This window comes from Ambystoma mexicanum, chromosome 1p, assembly GCF_040938575.1.
Source record: "Ambystoma mexicanum isolate Mex_15411 chromosome 1p, UKY_AmexF1_1, whole genome shotgun sequence".
Taxonomy (NCBI): domain Eukaryota; kingdom Metazoa; phylum Chordata; class Amphibia; order Caudata; family Ambystomatidae; genus Ambystoma; species Ambystoma mexicanum.
The window spans coordinates 138,122,663-138,136,681 of record NC_090921.1 but is presented as its reverse complement, the minus strand read 5'-3'; the positions used below and the strand labels follow the sequence as shown (position 1 = coordinate 138,136,681).

At 47.3% G+C, this 14,019-nt stretch overlaps 1 protein-coding gene across 1 annotated transcript in view; it reads left to right on the top strand.

The window, feature by feature from the left end:
- Positions 1 to 7,870, top strand: part of SAP25 (Sin3A associated protein 25) — a 65,217-nt gene extending 57,347 nt beyond the window's left edge. The window contains exons 5-6 of the mRNA XM_069645059.1: positions 3,937 to 4,031; positions 6,021 to 7,870. Of these exons, the coding sequence (XP_069501160.1) occupies positions 3,937 to 4,031; positions 6,021 to 6,989 (1,064 nt within the window). The 3' untranslated portion in view covers positions 6,990 to 7,870. The remainder of the gene's footprint in view (positions 1 to 3,936; positions 4,032 to 6,020) is intronic.
- Positions 7,871 to 14,019: the final 6,149 nt, after the last annotated feature.

Sequence of the window (14,019 nt, the reverse complement as noted above, 5' to 3'; positions counted from 1 at the left end):
ATTCCCTTCCATTCTCAGGGACCAGATACAATTGACAAGATCGCCCCAAAAAAACCATTTACTCCATCAAAAAAAAGAGAAATGGCAAAATGATGACAGAATCACCAATGCCACCAACACATAAAAATAAATGTTTAACATCATTAAAGAGAAGAGAAACCCGCCAGGCTGCGACAACACCCCAACCCCCTCAGAGAAACAATGCAATGACCTGGCAGACAAAAATCAATGACATTCAACAAACCATACAAAACAGACCAACCAACCACAACATATATCCAAACGAACCTAACACAGAACCACAGCACAAACTAAAAAACATTCCTGAAATATCAGCAGAGGCATTTGCCTTGCTGGTATAACACAGCAGGAAAGCAGGATCACCCATGGATCCCTGTCCCCTGGACATCTATAAATCAATCCTCGTTCAAGGAACGCTAGCAGAATATTACAGAAACCGTCTAAATCTATCAAAAGCAACAGGAACTGTACCGAGGACCTTCAAATCAGCATATATCAAACCTCTTCTGAAAAACACAAGTGGCGACGTAGAAGACCTCTCCAACTACAGGCCGATTTCAAACATCCCCTACCCGACCAAACGCCTGGTAACCAACGTATATAAACTAACCCAAGAACACGTAGAAAAACACCACCTGCTAGACCAAGCTCGTCTGTTTCAGACCTGCAAGAGGAACGGAAATAGTACTACTATCCATCTGGGACGACCTAAAAACTAACGCAGACTCAAACACAACCTCAGCCCTTATTCTGCTCGACCTCTCCGCAGCCTTCGACACAGTTATCCATGACACCCTAACCAAAAGACTAGTAGACATAGGCATAACAGACACAGCACTACTCTGGACTAAATCTTTCCTAGCAGACAGAACAGAAACCGTATGGATTAAACCTTTCAAATCCACTCCACGAGTTAACGACTGTGGAGTGCCACAAGGATCCTCACTATCACCACTGTACTTAAACATCTACCAGGCTCCAGTTATCGGAATCTTCAAAAAATACAACATTACATGCTACAATTACACAGATGATACACAAATCATCTACAAAATCAAAGACACCCAAGCAGATCATTCAACCCTAATCGAATGTCTAAAAAAAGTCTTCAACTGGATGAATGCCAACAAACTGAAAATCAACCCAGGAAAGACAGAAATCATGATCATATCCAAAGACCAATAGAACGAAACCGCCATCCCGTGGCCAACGGAAATGGGAACCGCACCATCACCATTTAAGGTAGTAAAAAATCTGGGAGTCCTGATGGACAACACCCTAACCTTAGAATCACAAATAAATGCAACAGTCAAGAAATGCGTTTTCCTCCTCCACACGGCAAGAAGAATCCTACCTTTCCTCTCCTTCACGCACAAAACACTCAATATCGTCGCCCTCATCATGTCAAGAATCGACTATGCAAACAGCCTCTACCTCGGAATACCAGAATACTTCCTGAAGAAACTACAACGGATCCAAAATACAGCAGCCAGACTGCTCCTCAAACTATCCAGAAGAGACCACATCACTCCTGCCCTAAAAACACTACACTGGCTCCCAGTAAAACATTGCATCACCTTCAAAACAATGTGCATAACGCACAGGGCAATCAGTGGACAAGGAGCAGAATTCCTACAAAAGAAAATAACAATCTACAAGCCAACAAGGCTCCTCGGGTCAAGCAACGAAATCCACCTGGAACTAAAACCATACCTTAAGAAAAAACATGGAGGCACCTCCTTCTACCACTTAGCCGCAAAAACCTGGAACAACATCCCAAAAGAAATAAGCAACACCAAAGATCACCTAAAATTCTGGAAATTACTAAAAACCTGGCTCTTCAACACCACAGACTCAAACTGAAAACCGAAACAACAGAAAGGAAAAAGGATGGCTAAACTTAAGAGGACACTGACAACTCCCAGAACCGACTAAGAAACTCCTACAACACCTAGAAAGGTGACGCCAAGTAAAATAGAACACAAGCGACACCCATAAAGACAAAATGAACAACCCCAGCCAATCCCGCCCAACTTCCTCACTCGCCCCTTAGCTACTGCCAAGTACCACATTGTTATAGAATTGTCAAAATATTAGCAATCACCACACTAACTGAGTTGTGGACATTCGCAGGTACACTAGCCATATGAGTGGGAAAGGAAGACAGGTAAGGCTATGAAGGAAGTTCATGGAAGTGGAGGCCTGATGTGAAAGGGACTGTGAATACCAGACAAGCCCAGATCAGGACAGAGGCGCAGAAATGCTCCACACCCCATCTGGGGAGAGTACGCAAACCCAGCGCCTCAATTCAAGATAGAAATGCCAACTAATTAATTCCACTAACGATTTCCCCCTCTGCATACACCTCTCAAATTCCAAACAAAACACAACCACAAACCTACAGCACAACAAACCGCACAAACTTCACTACATTGCAACAACAAAACAAAAAACACACATAGACTCACACAACAGAACACGACGACTACCGGCTGCAAACACCCCAGGCCCAGCCAACGGACCCACCGGGCTGAGGCCGCCAACAGCACATCACTGCTTTCTTGTACTTTTCCAGCTTCCCCTCACTAACTCACCCTCCCTTCCTCTTTCAGAGCCGCCAGAGCGCCAGGGCACCACTCCGGTGGTGATAGTGCACGGTACAAATGTCCTTTAACATTAACATTAACCAGCTATCAGGAAGTACAGTATACATTATGACAAGGTGGCATTTCATAGACGCTCCAGATGCCACAGTTGGGATGCAGAGAAGTGCTGTGGAGTGAGTGAAGAATGCTCTAAAAAACTACTTCAGGGAGCGTCTATTTGTTTTCTGAATTATTGTTGCTATGGTGCCATGGTACACGCGTCTACATCTTTTTGTGGACTTTAAAAGACACTTCCTGCTGTCCATGTCTGCTTCTGTATGTTCTTTCGATAAGTGATGAAGACCTCTTGCTGTCAGTGTCCATGTTTCTATGGTTAGCAAAAGGATCTCCTGTTGTCAGTGTGTATGTTTGCATGGTCGCTACAATGCCCTATCTTTCTGTTTAGAGACCTCTATGGTTAGAAAAGGCCCCTCTCTTGCTGTGTTCACAAACCCACTAACCCTTAATTTTCTGCATACACAACCCATACAAAAGTCACACAACCACTTCTCTCCCAGCAATCTGAACGCACTTTACCACGCCTCATCAACGACACATAAACAGCACCTACAGCACACAAGGTCTCGCCCGATCCGATACTTGCACCAAAGCCCAGCACTGGGTGTATACCGAGCTGAAGCTGCCAACAGCACACCACTTCTCCCACTCTCCTACTCCCCCTCCACCCGACTAACCCTACCCGCCCTACTTCCTGTTTACAGATCCTCCAGAGTGCCTGGGGACCAATTCCGTTGGTGGCGGTGCGCTATATAAGTACCTTTAACATAACATAACACAATTGTCGGTGAGAGACTCGTTTAACCCCGTCTGTGCATGTGTCTATGTTCAGTGCAAGGCACCTGCCTTGTTGTCAGTGTGCACGCTTCTGATGGCCATCACGCCAAAACTACCTTAGTTATTGGTAGAGGCAAAATGCAGCCTTAGAACAGACTCTACATGCCTGAGGTTGGTGCCATGGCAGGACTGCCCTAGTTGTGAGTCAAGAAAGTATTGGCATCCTACTTTAATTCCAATATTATCAAGGCTAGGACCACTTAAGAACTGCCTATGCTTTCAAGTCCAGACAGTAGGGCCATTCTCACCCAGTGTCAACATAATGAAGGTGGGGGTCAGTGGAAGCAATCAACGCTGGCAGTGATGGGAATGTGAGATGGGGTTGGGGGATCTGGGCCACACTCCTCTGCTTTCCTCTTCTAAGATGGAATGAATGGACCGTCTCTCCTCACACCTTTCTGTTCTTCTGTTGCAGTTCTCCCCATCGACACTTGCGACTTCTTCTACACTGATCCTCTGATGCCCCCTGGCCACCGTGTTTACAACTGCTTGTCCAGTCGCTCTCAACAGGTACGAAGGCAGGCGTGCGAGACACGGAATGTGGGTATGCATGTGGGGAGCAAACAGGCCTCTATGAACAATTAAAAAGTGCACCAGCAAACCTGAGGGACCAGGAGAAACCTGTGCTCAAGAAGATGATTTGGACCGTAGTCCTCCATTATGTGAGCCTCCAGATGCTTTGGAATTCAACTTCAATCAGCCACCGCCAGCATAGTTTGTGTTGAAGGAATTTGAGTTCAGCCCAAAACATCTGGAAGGCCAAATAATGAGTACCCTTTATTTAGACCATCAGTACAACAACCATTTGCTAGCTATGTAAATTGGATGGCAGGGTTTGACAGCCGCCTCCCCTCTTACCCCTTTCACCCAAGCCCTTTTATCTGCAAACAGAAATGGCTTCATCCAAGGCGCAGTGTCCTGCCATACATTATACTCCCTTTTACTTACTGAGCCACATGCAACCACACCATCCAAAGGCGCGGACGGGTACTATAAAAGACGACTTGCATTACATAAACATACGAAGTGTAGGACTTGCTTCTAATCTTCTGCTTAAGCTGAGACCTGCCACACATACACTTTGTACGTTCTGAGCACTACAGCTTCCAGTGTATTGGTTTGTTTATACTTGTCACACATCCCAGAGTTGCGCCAGGCTCCCTTCCTGTTGGTCCATGTCCAAGGGCTTCTTTGTAGGATGATGTCACAGTGTCGCTCAGTAAACCCCTGTGCCAGAATAGCCCACTAAGCCCATATCTTAGAGATTGGCCTGTGTCTCTGGGTTAGTATGTTGGTCAATTTCTGAGAGTTGCTTTGTAGGCCTATGTCTCTAGGTTGGCTCGAGGATCTGGGTTTCAGAATAGCCACTAGGGTCAGAGTCGCTGGGTTGCTCTGTCTGTCTGAGTGCCAGTGCTGTCATTAGGTTTCAGTCCCACGGTTGCTCTTTTGGTTCAGTGTTCCAGCGGTGCTCTGTGGACCCAAGTCCTTTTGTTGCCCTGGGGGCTCATGCCACTGGGTTTACCTTTCGGCCTTGGCTTTATGTCCTAGGGTTGATGTCTGGGCTCATGTGTTGGGGCGGCGATAAGAGCTCAAGCTTGAAATTGTGCTCTGGTTGTTTGCTTGGTCACGTGTTGCTGAGTTAAACTGGAAGACAAGACCCAGGATTTCCATGTGGACTCATGGACGGAGTTGCCCGGTGGACCCATGCCCCAGGATTGCTGTTTATGCACATGCCCATGGGTTGTTGTGTATGCCCTTGTCTGAAATGTACCCTGTGGGACTAGGTCACAAGGTTGCCCTGTTATTGTTGTCTGTATGCCCAGGCTCGGACTGGCCTATCGGACATTTGGCCCATGGCCGAACCAAAAACACAAAATGCAGATGTGGGCCCGTTTATTGGTCAAACTGGGCCACATTTCTGGCCAATTTGGACCAGTTTGATGAGTTCATTCGCTCTGCGACTAGTCGTTTTGACGAGTGTTGCTAAATAAATATTCCTTAAAATGCACAATTTGCATCACACTTAATCAAAAAACTCCCCCTTGGGTATTATTCAAACAGTGTCATAAAAGGAATGAATAGCCATTTGCAACTGTGGGCCACCTTTTCATTGGTGCCCAGGACGGTTTTATGGCCCACTCAGACCCTGTGTATGCCCATGTCTCAGCATTGCCTGGTGTGGAATTGTGCTCTGAGCCTAGGTTCCTAGATTTCCTTCCGGTTATAGGTTCCTGTGTTACACTGTGAGACCAAGTCAAGGGGTTGCACCTTGGGTTAATCAAGTCCCAGCGTTCAGTTTGGCTACAGTCCCCGAGTTGTGTGTGGCATCTAATCTCAGGATGCATGTGTCCATGGTTGGCCTCTGCCCATGACCCAAGTTGCTTTTGCTAGAGGGTAAACGCTCATAGATACTTCATTGTTTTTGGTTCGACAGCTTCACAAAGTAAAAAACATTTTGTTTGATAAATCTTAGAAAACTGACAGTATTTCCCATTGTAGGTTTTTCAGAATTTCCGCTTGGCCACGCCGCCCCCCATCATGTCAGTCTGTGAAAGCCGCCTGTTACTGGGAGCCAAATCTGCAAGGCCTCAGGCGGACCATCCTGCAAGTACCTCCGTCCCTGATCAGCCTGCCGTTTCCAACCCCCTTGGCCGGAAGACCTGCACCAAGTGGATGTCCCTGGCAGAGCACGACGCCCTGAATGCCCTGCTGGAACTGCCGCACCAACATCCCAAAGATTCCATCCAGACAGATGAATCCACACCCCAAACAAAAGGTGTTAGCGCCTCTACATCACCAAAAGACCCATCAAGGATTTCAGGAATTGGCCAACGTCTGCTGAAAGCCTCTGAAGCAGGTGTCTGGGGGTCCAGTGAGAAAAGACCTTGTTCTGTGGATGCTCTGATTCAAATCCATGACCTGGGCACTACAAACATTGAATTATCTGGTACACCGAAACACATAGACATGCCACAGACTCATGGAGGAAGCCAAAAGGGCCACGTTACCCCAAACACTTCTTACCAAGGGAAGTGTCAGGAAACAGCCTTTACACTACGCCAGAAGGCTCGAGGGGCCAGGTTACAGCCACGGGGATATAAGAATGATTCTCGACTGTTACCACCAAAGTATCAGCTGCAGACCAGACGCCACAGGACAAAAGAGGTGGCTAAAAGCCTACAGACTGATAAGTCCACCACCACCATAGTAAAACCCCCTGGGCCATCAGCGGTTAATGCCAGCAAGTCCACCCACTGCACAGTGGAAGAGAATGATGCTGTCGGGGCACTGCTACAGCTGCAATTTTTGGTAACGATGAAGGAGGGGCCCAGGCCTCTGTCCTCCAGTGCACCGCTAAATGCTCGGAGCATGGACCCATCAGTTGGCTCATGGGATTGCATCAATGACCGTTCAAGGACTGAAATTGGAGGACAATGTGTGGACCAGGATGAGCCAGGCACAGAGTGATGCCATTATGCATAACTCGGTGAGGGGTCTGGTTGATACCCAAGGGCACGGGCCAAATTGATGACTAGCCATGGGTGTCTGTTAGAATGGACATGTGGATTAGAGGGAAGTGATGCTAAACCTAGACACACTAATGGTTGCCGAGAGCAAATGGGCCAATGATTAAAGCCATCCTTTGGGGGTTAGATGTATCAGCAGTGGGCCACAAGGTACTAGTGGGACTAGTGAGGGTGGACAGAATTTAAATTGGGCCGCAGGGGCTGTTCATGTAGCCTGTAGAGCTGGAACAGTAGACCTCTGTGCCATAATGATGGGCCGCGGGGCCTTAATGGTGAACCAGGGTCATGGGGAAGAGACTGTGGAGCAGCAATGGTGGACCAGAAGAGATTAGAAGAAGTCCTCGCATGGCCGGATGAATGGGCCACAGAGCAAGAATGATGAATGGGTCACAAGGCTGTAATGGAGTACTTGGACTGTTTGTTGATATGGTCTAGGAAAACCTCTGAGAGGGAACCCTGGGCCTTCTAGGTGGACAAGGCGTTTATAGTGTAATGCCCCAGTAAACTATGGCTGCTTTGAAAACCTACCTAGTGGTAAGCCACCATTACAGATTGTGCCGAATCTGCACTTTATTTTGTATTCTCAGGGAAAGCTGAGGACACGCTGCTATGCATGCTGGGAAAAGAAGCTTGGTTGTCAGAGTCATAGCGCATTTATCCACTCTAACCACCTCCTGCAAGTTGATACTCACCTTTAGATGTTCTTACGTTGTACAAGTTCTTGGAATTATATGATGCAGTTTGGAAAATGTTATTTTTACTCTTGCTGTGCTTTTATGCATATGTTTGTTATCTTGGCTTGAGTTGGGAGTTTATATTCAGTTTATTAAACAATCATTTTGCATATAGGCTGAACTGCTGTTTTATTTAATCTGAATATATGCTGGCCATATTCCTGAAGTTTTTTAGTTTATGATGAGCTGTAGTTTCAGGTGTACAGTATATATGTACACCCTGCTGAACATGGCTGCACAGTGCACTGTTTAAATGCACACCGAACATAGCGAGACAGCTCTTCAAAGCTGAACATAATTGTATTATGTTATATGGCATTTGTATAGCGCCTACTGCCATTGGTATGGCCTTGGAGCGCTGTGGGGTTGAACGCCCTTTGGAAGTCCATGGTCTGAGATGTGAGCTATGGAGGTAGGATTCTAAAATGCATGTGTGTGTTTTCTAGCCAGCACAAAGGTAGGTAGGGAATTTCTTAAAGGGATAGTCCAGTAAAAAATGTTATTTTAAAAATAGATAGGCAACATTAAAAAAATAATACTAGCACTTTTTTTTTAAAAACTTCCTATGTAAAATTTTGAGCTATTCAAGCTCAAAATTCGCAAAAGCAAGCACATGGGTGCATCCATTTTGTGAAATGGATGCCCGCCTGTGCTGGCTTTTGCTTTTGCGGCACTAATGAAGGAAAAGCCAGCCAGCTGTAGTAAACAAAAGCTACCTTGGAAAGAAAAACCGCAGCATTTTCAAACACAACGTTGTATTTATGTTTGCGGTCGCTTCAAAAGGGACCGCAAACATAAATACAACGTTGTGTTTGAAAATGCTGCGGTTTTATTTCTAAGTTTTCCAGGCTCCCCCAGCCCGGAAAACTTAGAAAAAAAACGAAGCTAGTGCTTATTTTTAAAAAATAAATAAATAGCACTTACCGAGATTCAGATTCTGGTCTCCGGTCCGCGTCCTCCGAGTCCCGGCACCAATGAAGGAAAAGCCACCCAGCGGTAGCTTTTGTTTACTACAGCTGGCAGGCTTTTCCTTCATTAGTGCCGCAAAAGCCAGCACAGGCAAAATGGATATGCCAATGTGCTTGCTTTTGCGAATTTTGAGCTTGAATAGCTCAGAATTTTACATAGGAAGTTTTTTAAAAAAAAGTGCTAGTATTATTTTTTTAATGTTGCCTATCTATTTTTAAAATACATTTTTTACTGGACTATCCCGGAAGGTGAGTGGGGAGTGGCTATGTCCATGCTGGCAGCCCATAGAAATTGAAAGAGCGGATGGGTATCGTGACAGACTGTCAGGGCAGAAGGAGAGTCAAGTAAAGTGGGGTTGATGTTAACTATGAATATTGTGGACACGCCCCACGAGACCTGTGCGCGAGTTATCACTGTTAAACTTTACAAAGAAAAATGTAGATTTTATTCTCCCCAAAGTAGTGGTGTAAGCAGCAGTCCAATCCTGGTCTACCTGGCCACACAGGTAGATATTATAGAAACAGTTAGTGGAATGTGGATGGAATTGCGCTAAACACCATTAGACTATATGACAACAATTAGAGTACAGTATTTTAAAGGAATGGAGAACAGCTGACACGTGTTTCGACACTTGCGTCGTCTTCAAGGCAAAAAAGAGATTGAAATAACCAGTAAATACAGGATGCCACACTGGGCTTTAAAGGGTGAATACCCGTTGAGAAATATATATCCTTATCCAATATCAAAAGCCAAGTGGCTAGCACGCATATATCGCTCGGCTAATCGAGTCAGGTACGAATATAGTGGATTTGTTTCACTATATTCGTACCTGACTCGATTAGCCAAGTAAAATACTGTACTCTAATTGTTGTCATATAGTCTAATGCTGTTTAGCGCAATTCTATCCACATTCCACTAAAGTGTTGATGTGCACAGCTGGACCGAATTTATTGGTCGGACCCAGCTGCATTCTATTGGAAGTAGTGTTGTGTGTTGGATGAGTGAAGTCGAGCAGTGTTTCAGGTGTATGGGGTGAGTGGCCGTGCCCCGGGAGGGGTACAGCTATATTCCATTGTGATGGGGTGCTAAACGTTACAGAGAAGCAAGATTGAGACCTAGTTGCAGCGATGCTTTGCAGAGATTCTCATAGGCCTGAATGAAAGGTTGCGCCTTGGTGACTAGGTTCAACCTTGTCGACTCACCAAGTGCCCCGCATTCCTGTTAGGTGGTGGTAGTAGTTCACCCCGGGCATGGACTATGTCTGTCAGGATGCTGAGGGGAAAAGCCACGTTTCTAGGGCCTTCCTGAAAGCGAGGTGATCCTCTATGCAACGGATGCATGGTGCATGGACTCAAAAAGATGAGCCCCCTATTCTGGTTGATTTGCCACTGAAGTCGAGGAGAAACGTGGTATGTGTATTATTTGGGATCTGTTGGAAAGGAAGGAGATTATTCACTGCAGATCTGCATCTCTGATGCCGAGCGAGTGGAGTCTGCTCTTGAGGATGGGGTGGTCAATGATGTCGAAGGCTGCCGAAAGGTTGAGTAAAATTAGTGTGGCACATCCTTCCAAGGTCCTATTACCTTTTAAGATCATCCCATGTGGAGACGAGAAGAGTCAGTTCTTCTTAGGGGATTGGGAGGAGTTGGTTGGATTCCGTGAAATGGCATAGTTGTGAGAAGGCCGTTTGGTTGATTAGTTTAGCTATGAGCCGGTTATTAGAGATGGGCCTGTAGTTGGGTGGGACAAGAAGGGGCTTGATGTAGGAGGTCTTGAATTGATCTGGGAAGGTGAGGAAAGAGAAAGATTGTTAACAAAAGATCTTGCGATGTCGCTGGCACAGGTCGAACATGGGATTTCTCTTTGTAGAGTGGGGGAGGACTGGGGTCTCCAGGGGCGACGGATCGATAGTAGCTTTAGAAATTCAGGATGGTAGAGTGGGAAGACGGAAGAGATGTGGGTGGTTCTGATGTCCTGGCCGAGGTCGCCAGGGAAGGGGTGGTGAGCGATGCTATTTTAGCGACTATAGCGATATTTCTTTCTAGGGCTATGTTGTGGATGTGGTCTGAGAGGGAGTCCGTGTGTTTGGGTGTGGGTGGGGGAGGACGCGGTGCATGCTGGGACAATGAATTCGGAGATGAGCTCGTGGAGTTCCCTATAGGTGTGCAGGGAGTTGATGATTCTATTCCAATTATAGGATTTCTTGGCCTTGCATATTTCTGCCCGGTAAGTTTTGAGGTGGGCGTAAGTTTTGAGCTGGCCGGTGTAGGCTATTCTGTTCAGCGATGGGTCTGCACTCCATCCTCGTTCTAGGAGTTGGGTTGGAATTTTAGGGTTTTGAGGGCTGTAGTGAACGATCTAGGGTACATGCCTTGTCTGATAAAGAAGGTTCTGACTGGGGTGAGTGGTCTGAGTGCTTCCTAAAGCCAGTGATCAAAGTGGAGGATGGAGGTCTGGCACGAATGGAGGGGTGAGAAGTTATGGCTGCCTGTAGGGAATCTGCCAGATCAGGAAGTAGTTTGACTTTCTTCCAAAGATAAGAGTGGGGAGGGGTCTACAGTTGAGAGAGTTAAGGGGATGGCTGAGTGATCCGTCCAGGCGAATGGGTGGGGGCGGCAGTGGGGTGATGTGGTCTGGAGAACCTAAGCGTGGGTCTAGGGTGTGGCCTGCAGAGGGTGAAGGCCCTGAGACTAGTTGCGATAGCTGTAGGGATTCAAGGTTGTCCAGTAGGGATCATGCCATGGGGTTAAGTGGGATGTCGAAACCCCCTAGTATTGTGAGTAGCGGGTGGGAGACCAAGATGGCTGCTATAGAGACGGTAAGGGTTTCGGCAAAGCGTCTATTGTACCCCAGGGGTCTATATATGAGCAGGAAGCTGTATGTGAGGGGATGAGGAGAAATTTTTACCCAGAGGGATTTGCAGTCTGCATCACAGGCTTGTTCCTCCGAGTGTTAGATGGAGAGGAAGGATTTGTAAAGGATGGCAATGCCACCTGTCCTGTTATGCACAATAAGATTGTACCCTGGAGGGAAGGCTTCATGTGCTATGGGACGAAGGTCTTGAGAGAACCAGGATTCGGCGATGAAGAGGATATTATCAGGGACTTACAATGAAATTAGGTCGAAGATGATGAGGCGATTTCTTTTTTTTTAATACATTTTTTTTCTCACTGTGTTTGGCATTGATCTGAATGCACTTTAGCCCCCTGAATGGTTGCTGATCTTTGTGGGGGGTAGGAGGTGAGTGGAGTTGAGATGGTATAGAAGATGGCGCGGATAAAGACTGTTGTGGTAATAGGTGCAGAGAGGGGGAAGTGGCCTGCTAGCGGAGGTCTGGTGCATGACCCAACTATGAGTGTCTGAGGGAGGGGTAGGGTGCCGGGTCTGCGATGCATTTGAAGGTTAGATTTCTCTTGGCGGTGACCTGTGGTTTTCAAGGGTAGGATGGGGGCTGGTGGTCGTGGGCGTAGTCGGTGAGTGGGTGAAAAGCGATTGCAGGGTGTCTGGGTAAATGGGGTGTAGTTGTTACTAAGGGTGGAAGTGTGCGGGGGATGGTGAGGAGAGACCTTCGTGTGAGGTGTGTGCTTGATGTGGATTTTGTGTTGGGGAGGGGCCTGAGAGGTAGTGCAGTGCTCGGAGTGGGATTTATAGTCTTGTCTCCAGTCGAGAGGGGGGTTTCTGGTGACAGTCTTCTATCTGAGATGAGGGAGTCTGGCAAAGGTCATCTAGCGATGTGAGGAGAAAGGTCCCTTGTATGTGTGTCTGGCAGTGTATTTAGTAAGTTAAGGAGGTATTTCACAGGGTTGGGGAGGCTTTGAGGATGTATGTGTGGGGGTTGGTCTTGGGAGTGGATGTGAGATGGGGAGGTGTGTTGTATAGAAAATGCACGGGTGGTGCAGCATCCGTTCTTTGGGAGTTTAGGGGGGCAAAGGTCATTTGCGTGAGGGTAAGAGGGGCAGATGAATGGGGGTGGAGCAAGGATGGCATGAAGAGTGTCTAGGGATGCAAAGCGTGGGTCCAAGTGGTAGGGTTGCAGTGTTGGAGTGCGAGAGGGGGTGGTGGTAGAGAGGTTCCAACAAGGAGGGGTCTAGCGGAGGAGAGGCTAATGGGAAGATAGCCTAGAAGGGGCAGTGGGGTGATAGAATGGGTGATGTGGGGGGTGGGTCCTAGGATTGACGGATGCTGGGGTAGGACGTTCCCTCTGGTGGGTGGTAGGTTGGGATGGTGGAGGTGGCATGTAAGGATGGGGTGGGTGGTGTCAGCGTTTCTGGTGTGCCACATTGCACCTATAACTTTGGAACTGGTAGGCATGGCGAGAAGCCCACAGCGTGGACCCTAAGGGAGGCGACTGCAACTATGGCAGAGCAGAACAAGGACAGAATTCGATTGTGAGATCCACAACTAGTGTGGGATTTCAGAAGAGCAATTTAGATGGGGAAACCCGGCCAGATAATGCAAATTGACCCAACCTAGGCAGCACTGTGGTTAACCAACACAGTAGTGAGATTTAGTTATGCCAGCCCCGCCTGGTTCTGCCAGCTCGGCCCAAGAGGCAATGTCAGAGGACAAAATGCAATGTGTTGATGCCCGACCCTAGCGAGATGAGAAATCTCACTGCTTTTGTGTTCTGTTACATTGCATCTTGTCCTCTGGCAGTGCCCCTTGGGACGGTCTGGCATAACCTTCCACGCGGCTTCCGAGATAGGGCCGTACTTCTTTATCATCCAGGAAGCACCCTGGGAGGAGAATGCAATGTGGCACAACACAAAAGCAGCAACATTCAAAATGCAAACAGACCCATTTTAGCAAGCCCTGTGGAAGGAAACTCAATGACACAACATCCACAATTGAAAATGCAGTGACATTTCTCCTACCTGGTTGTAGCTGCAGACTCTGGCATGGCTTGGGCGAGCAGGGCGATCAGGCAAACAGTGATGGAGGTGCTCAACACGTACCCTTTGCTTTATCCCTTAGCCGGCTGCCCTGAGGGATCCAGTAAAGAGGACCTGGGTCAGCCGAAGTGTTCAGGAAGGCTGGGGGAGCGGAGAAATGGAGAGTCCCTTAAAAACACTTGCGCCTTCTTTGATCAGAGCCTTCTTCTCAACCGGAGCGGGTTTGCAGAATAATGCATCCACGGAGGGTCATGATCTTTCCAGGATATGCCTCTTTCAGATTCACAGACTTTCATCTGGTGGTTGGCCTTGTAATTGTTTTAAACAAAACATATTCCTAGTAGACATTGCCTTGATGCCTTGCCTGTTCCAAAAT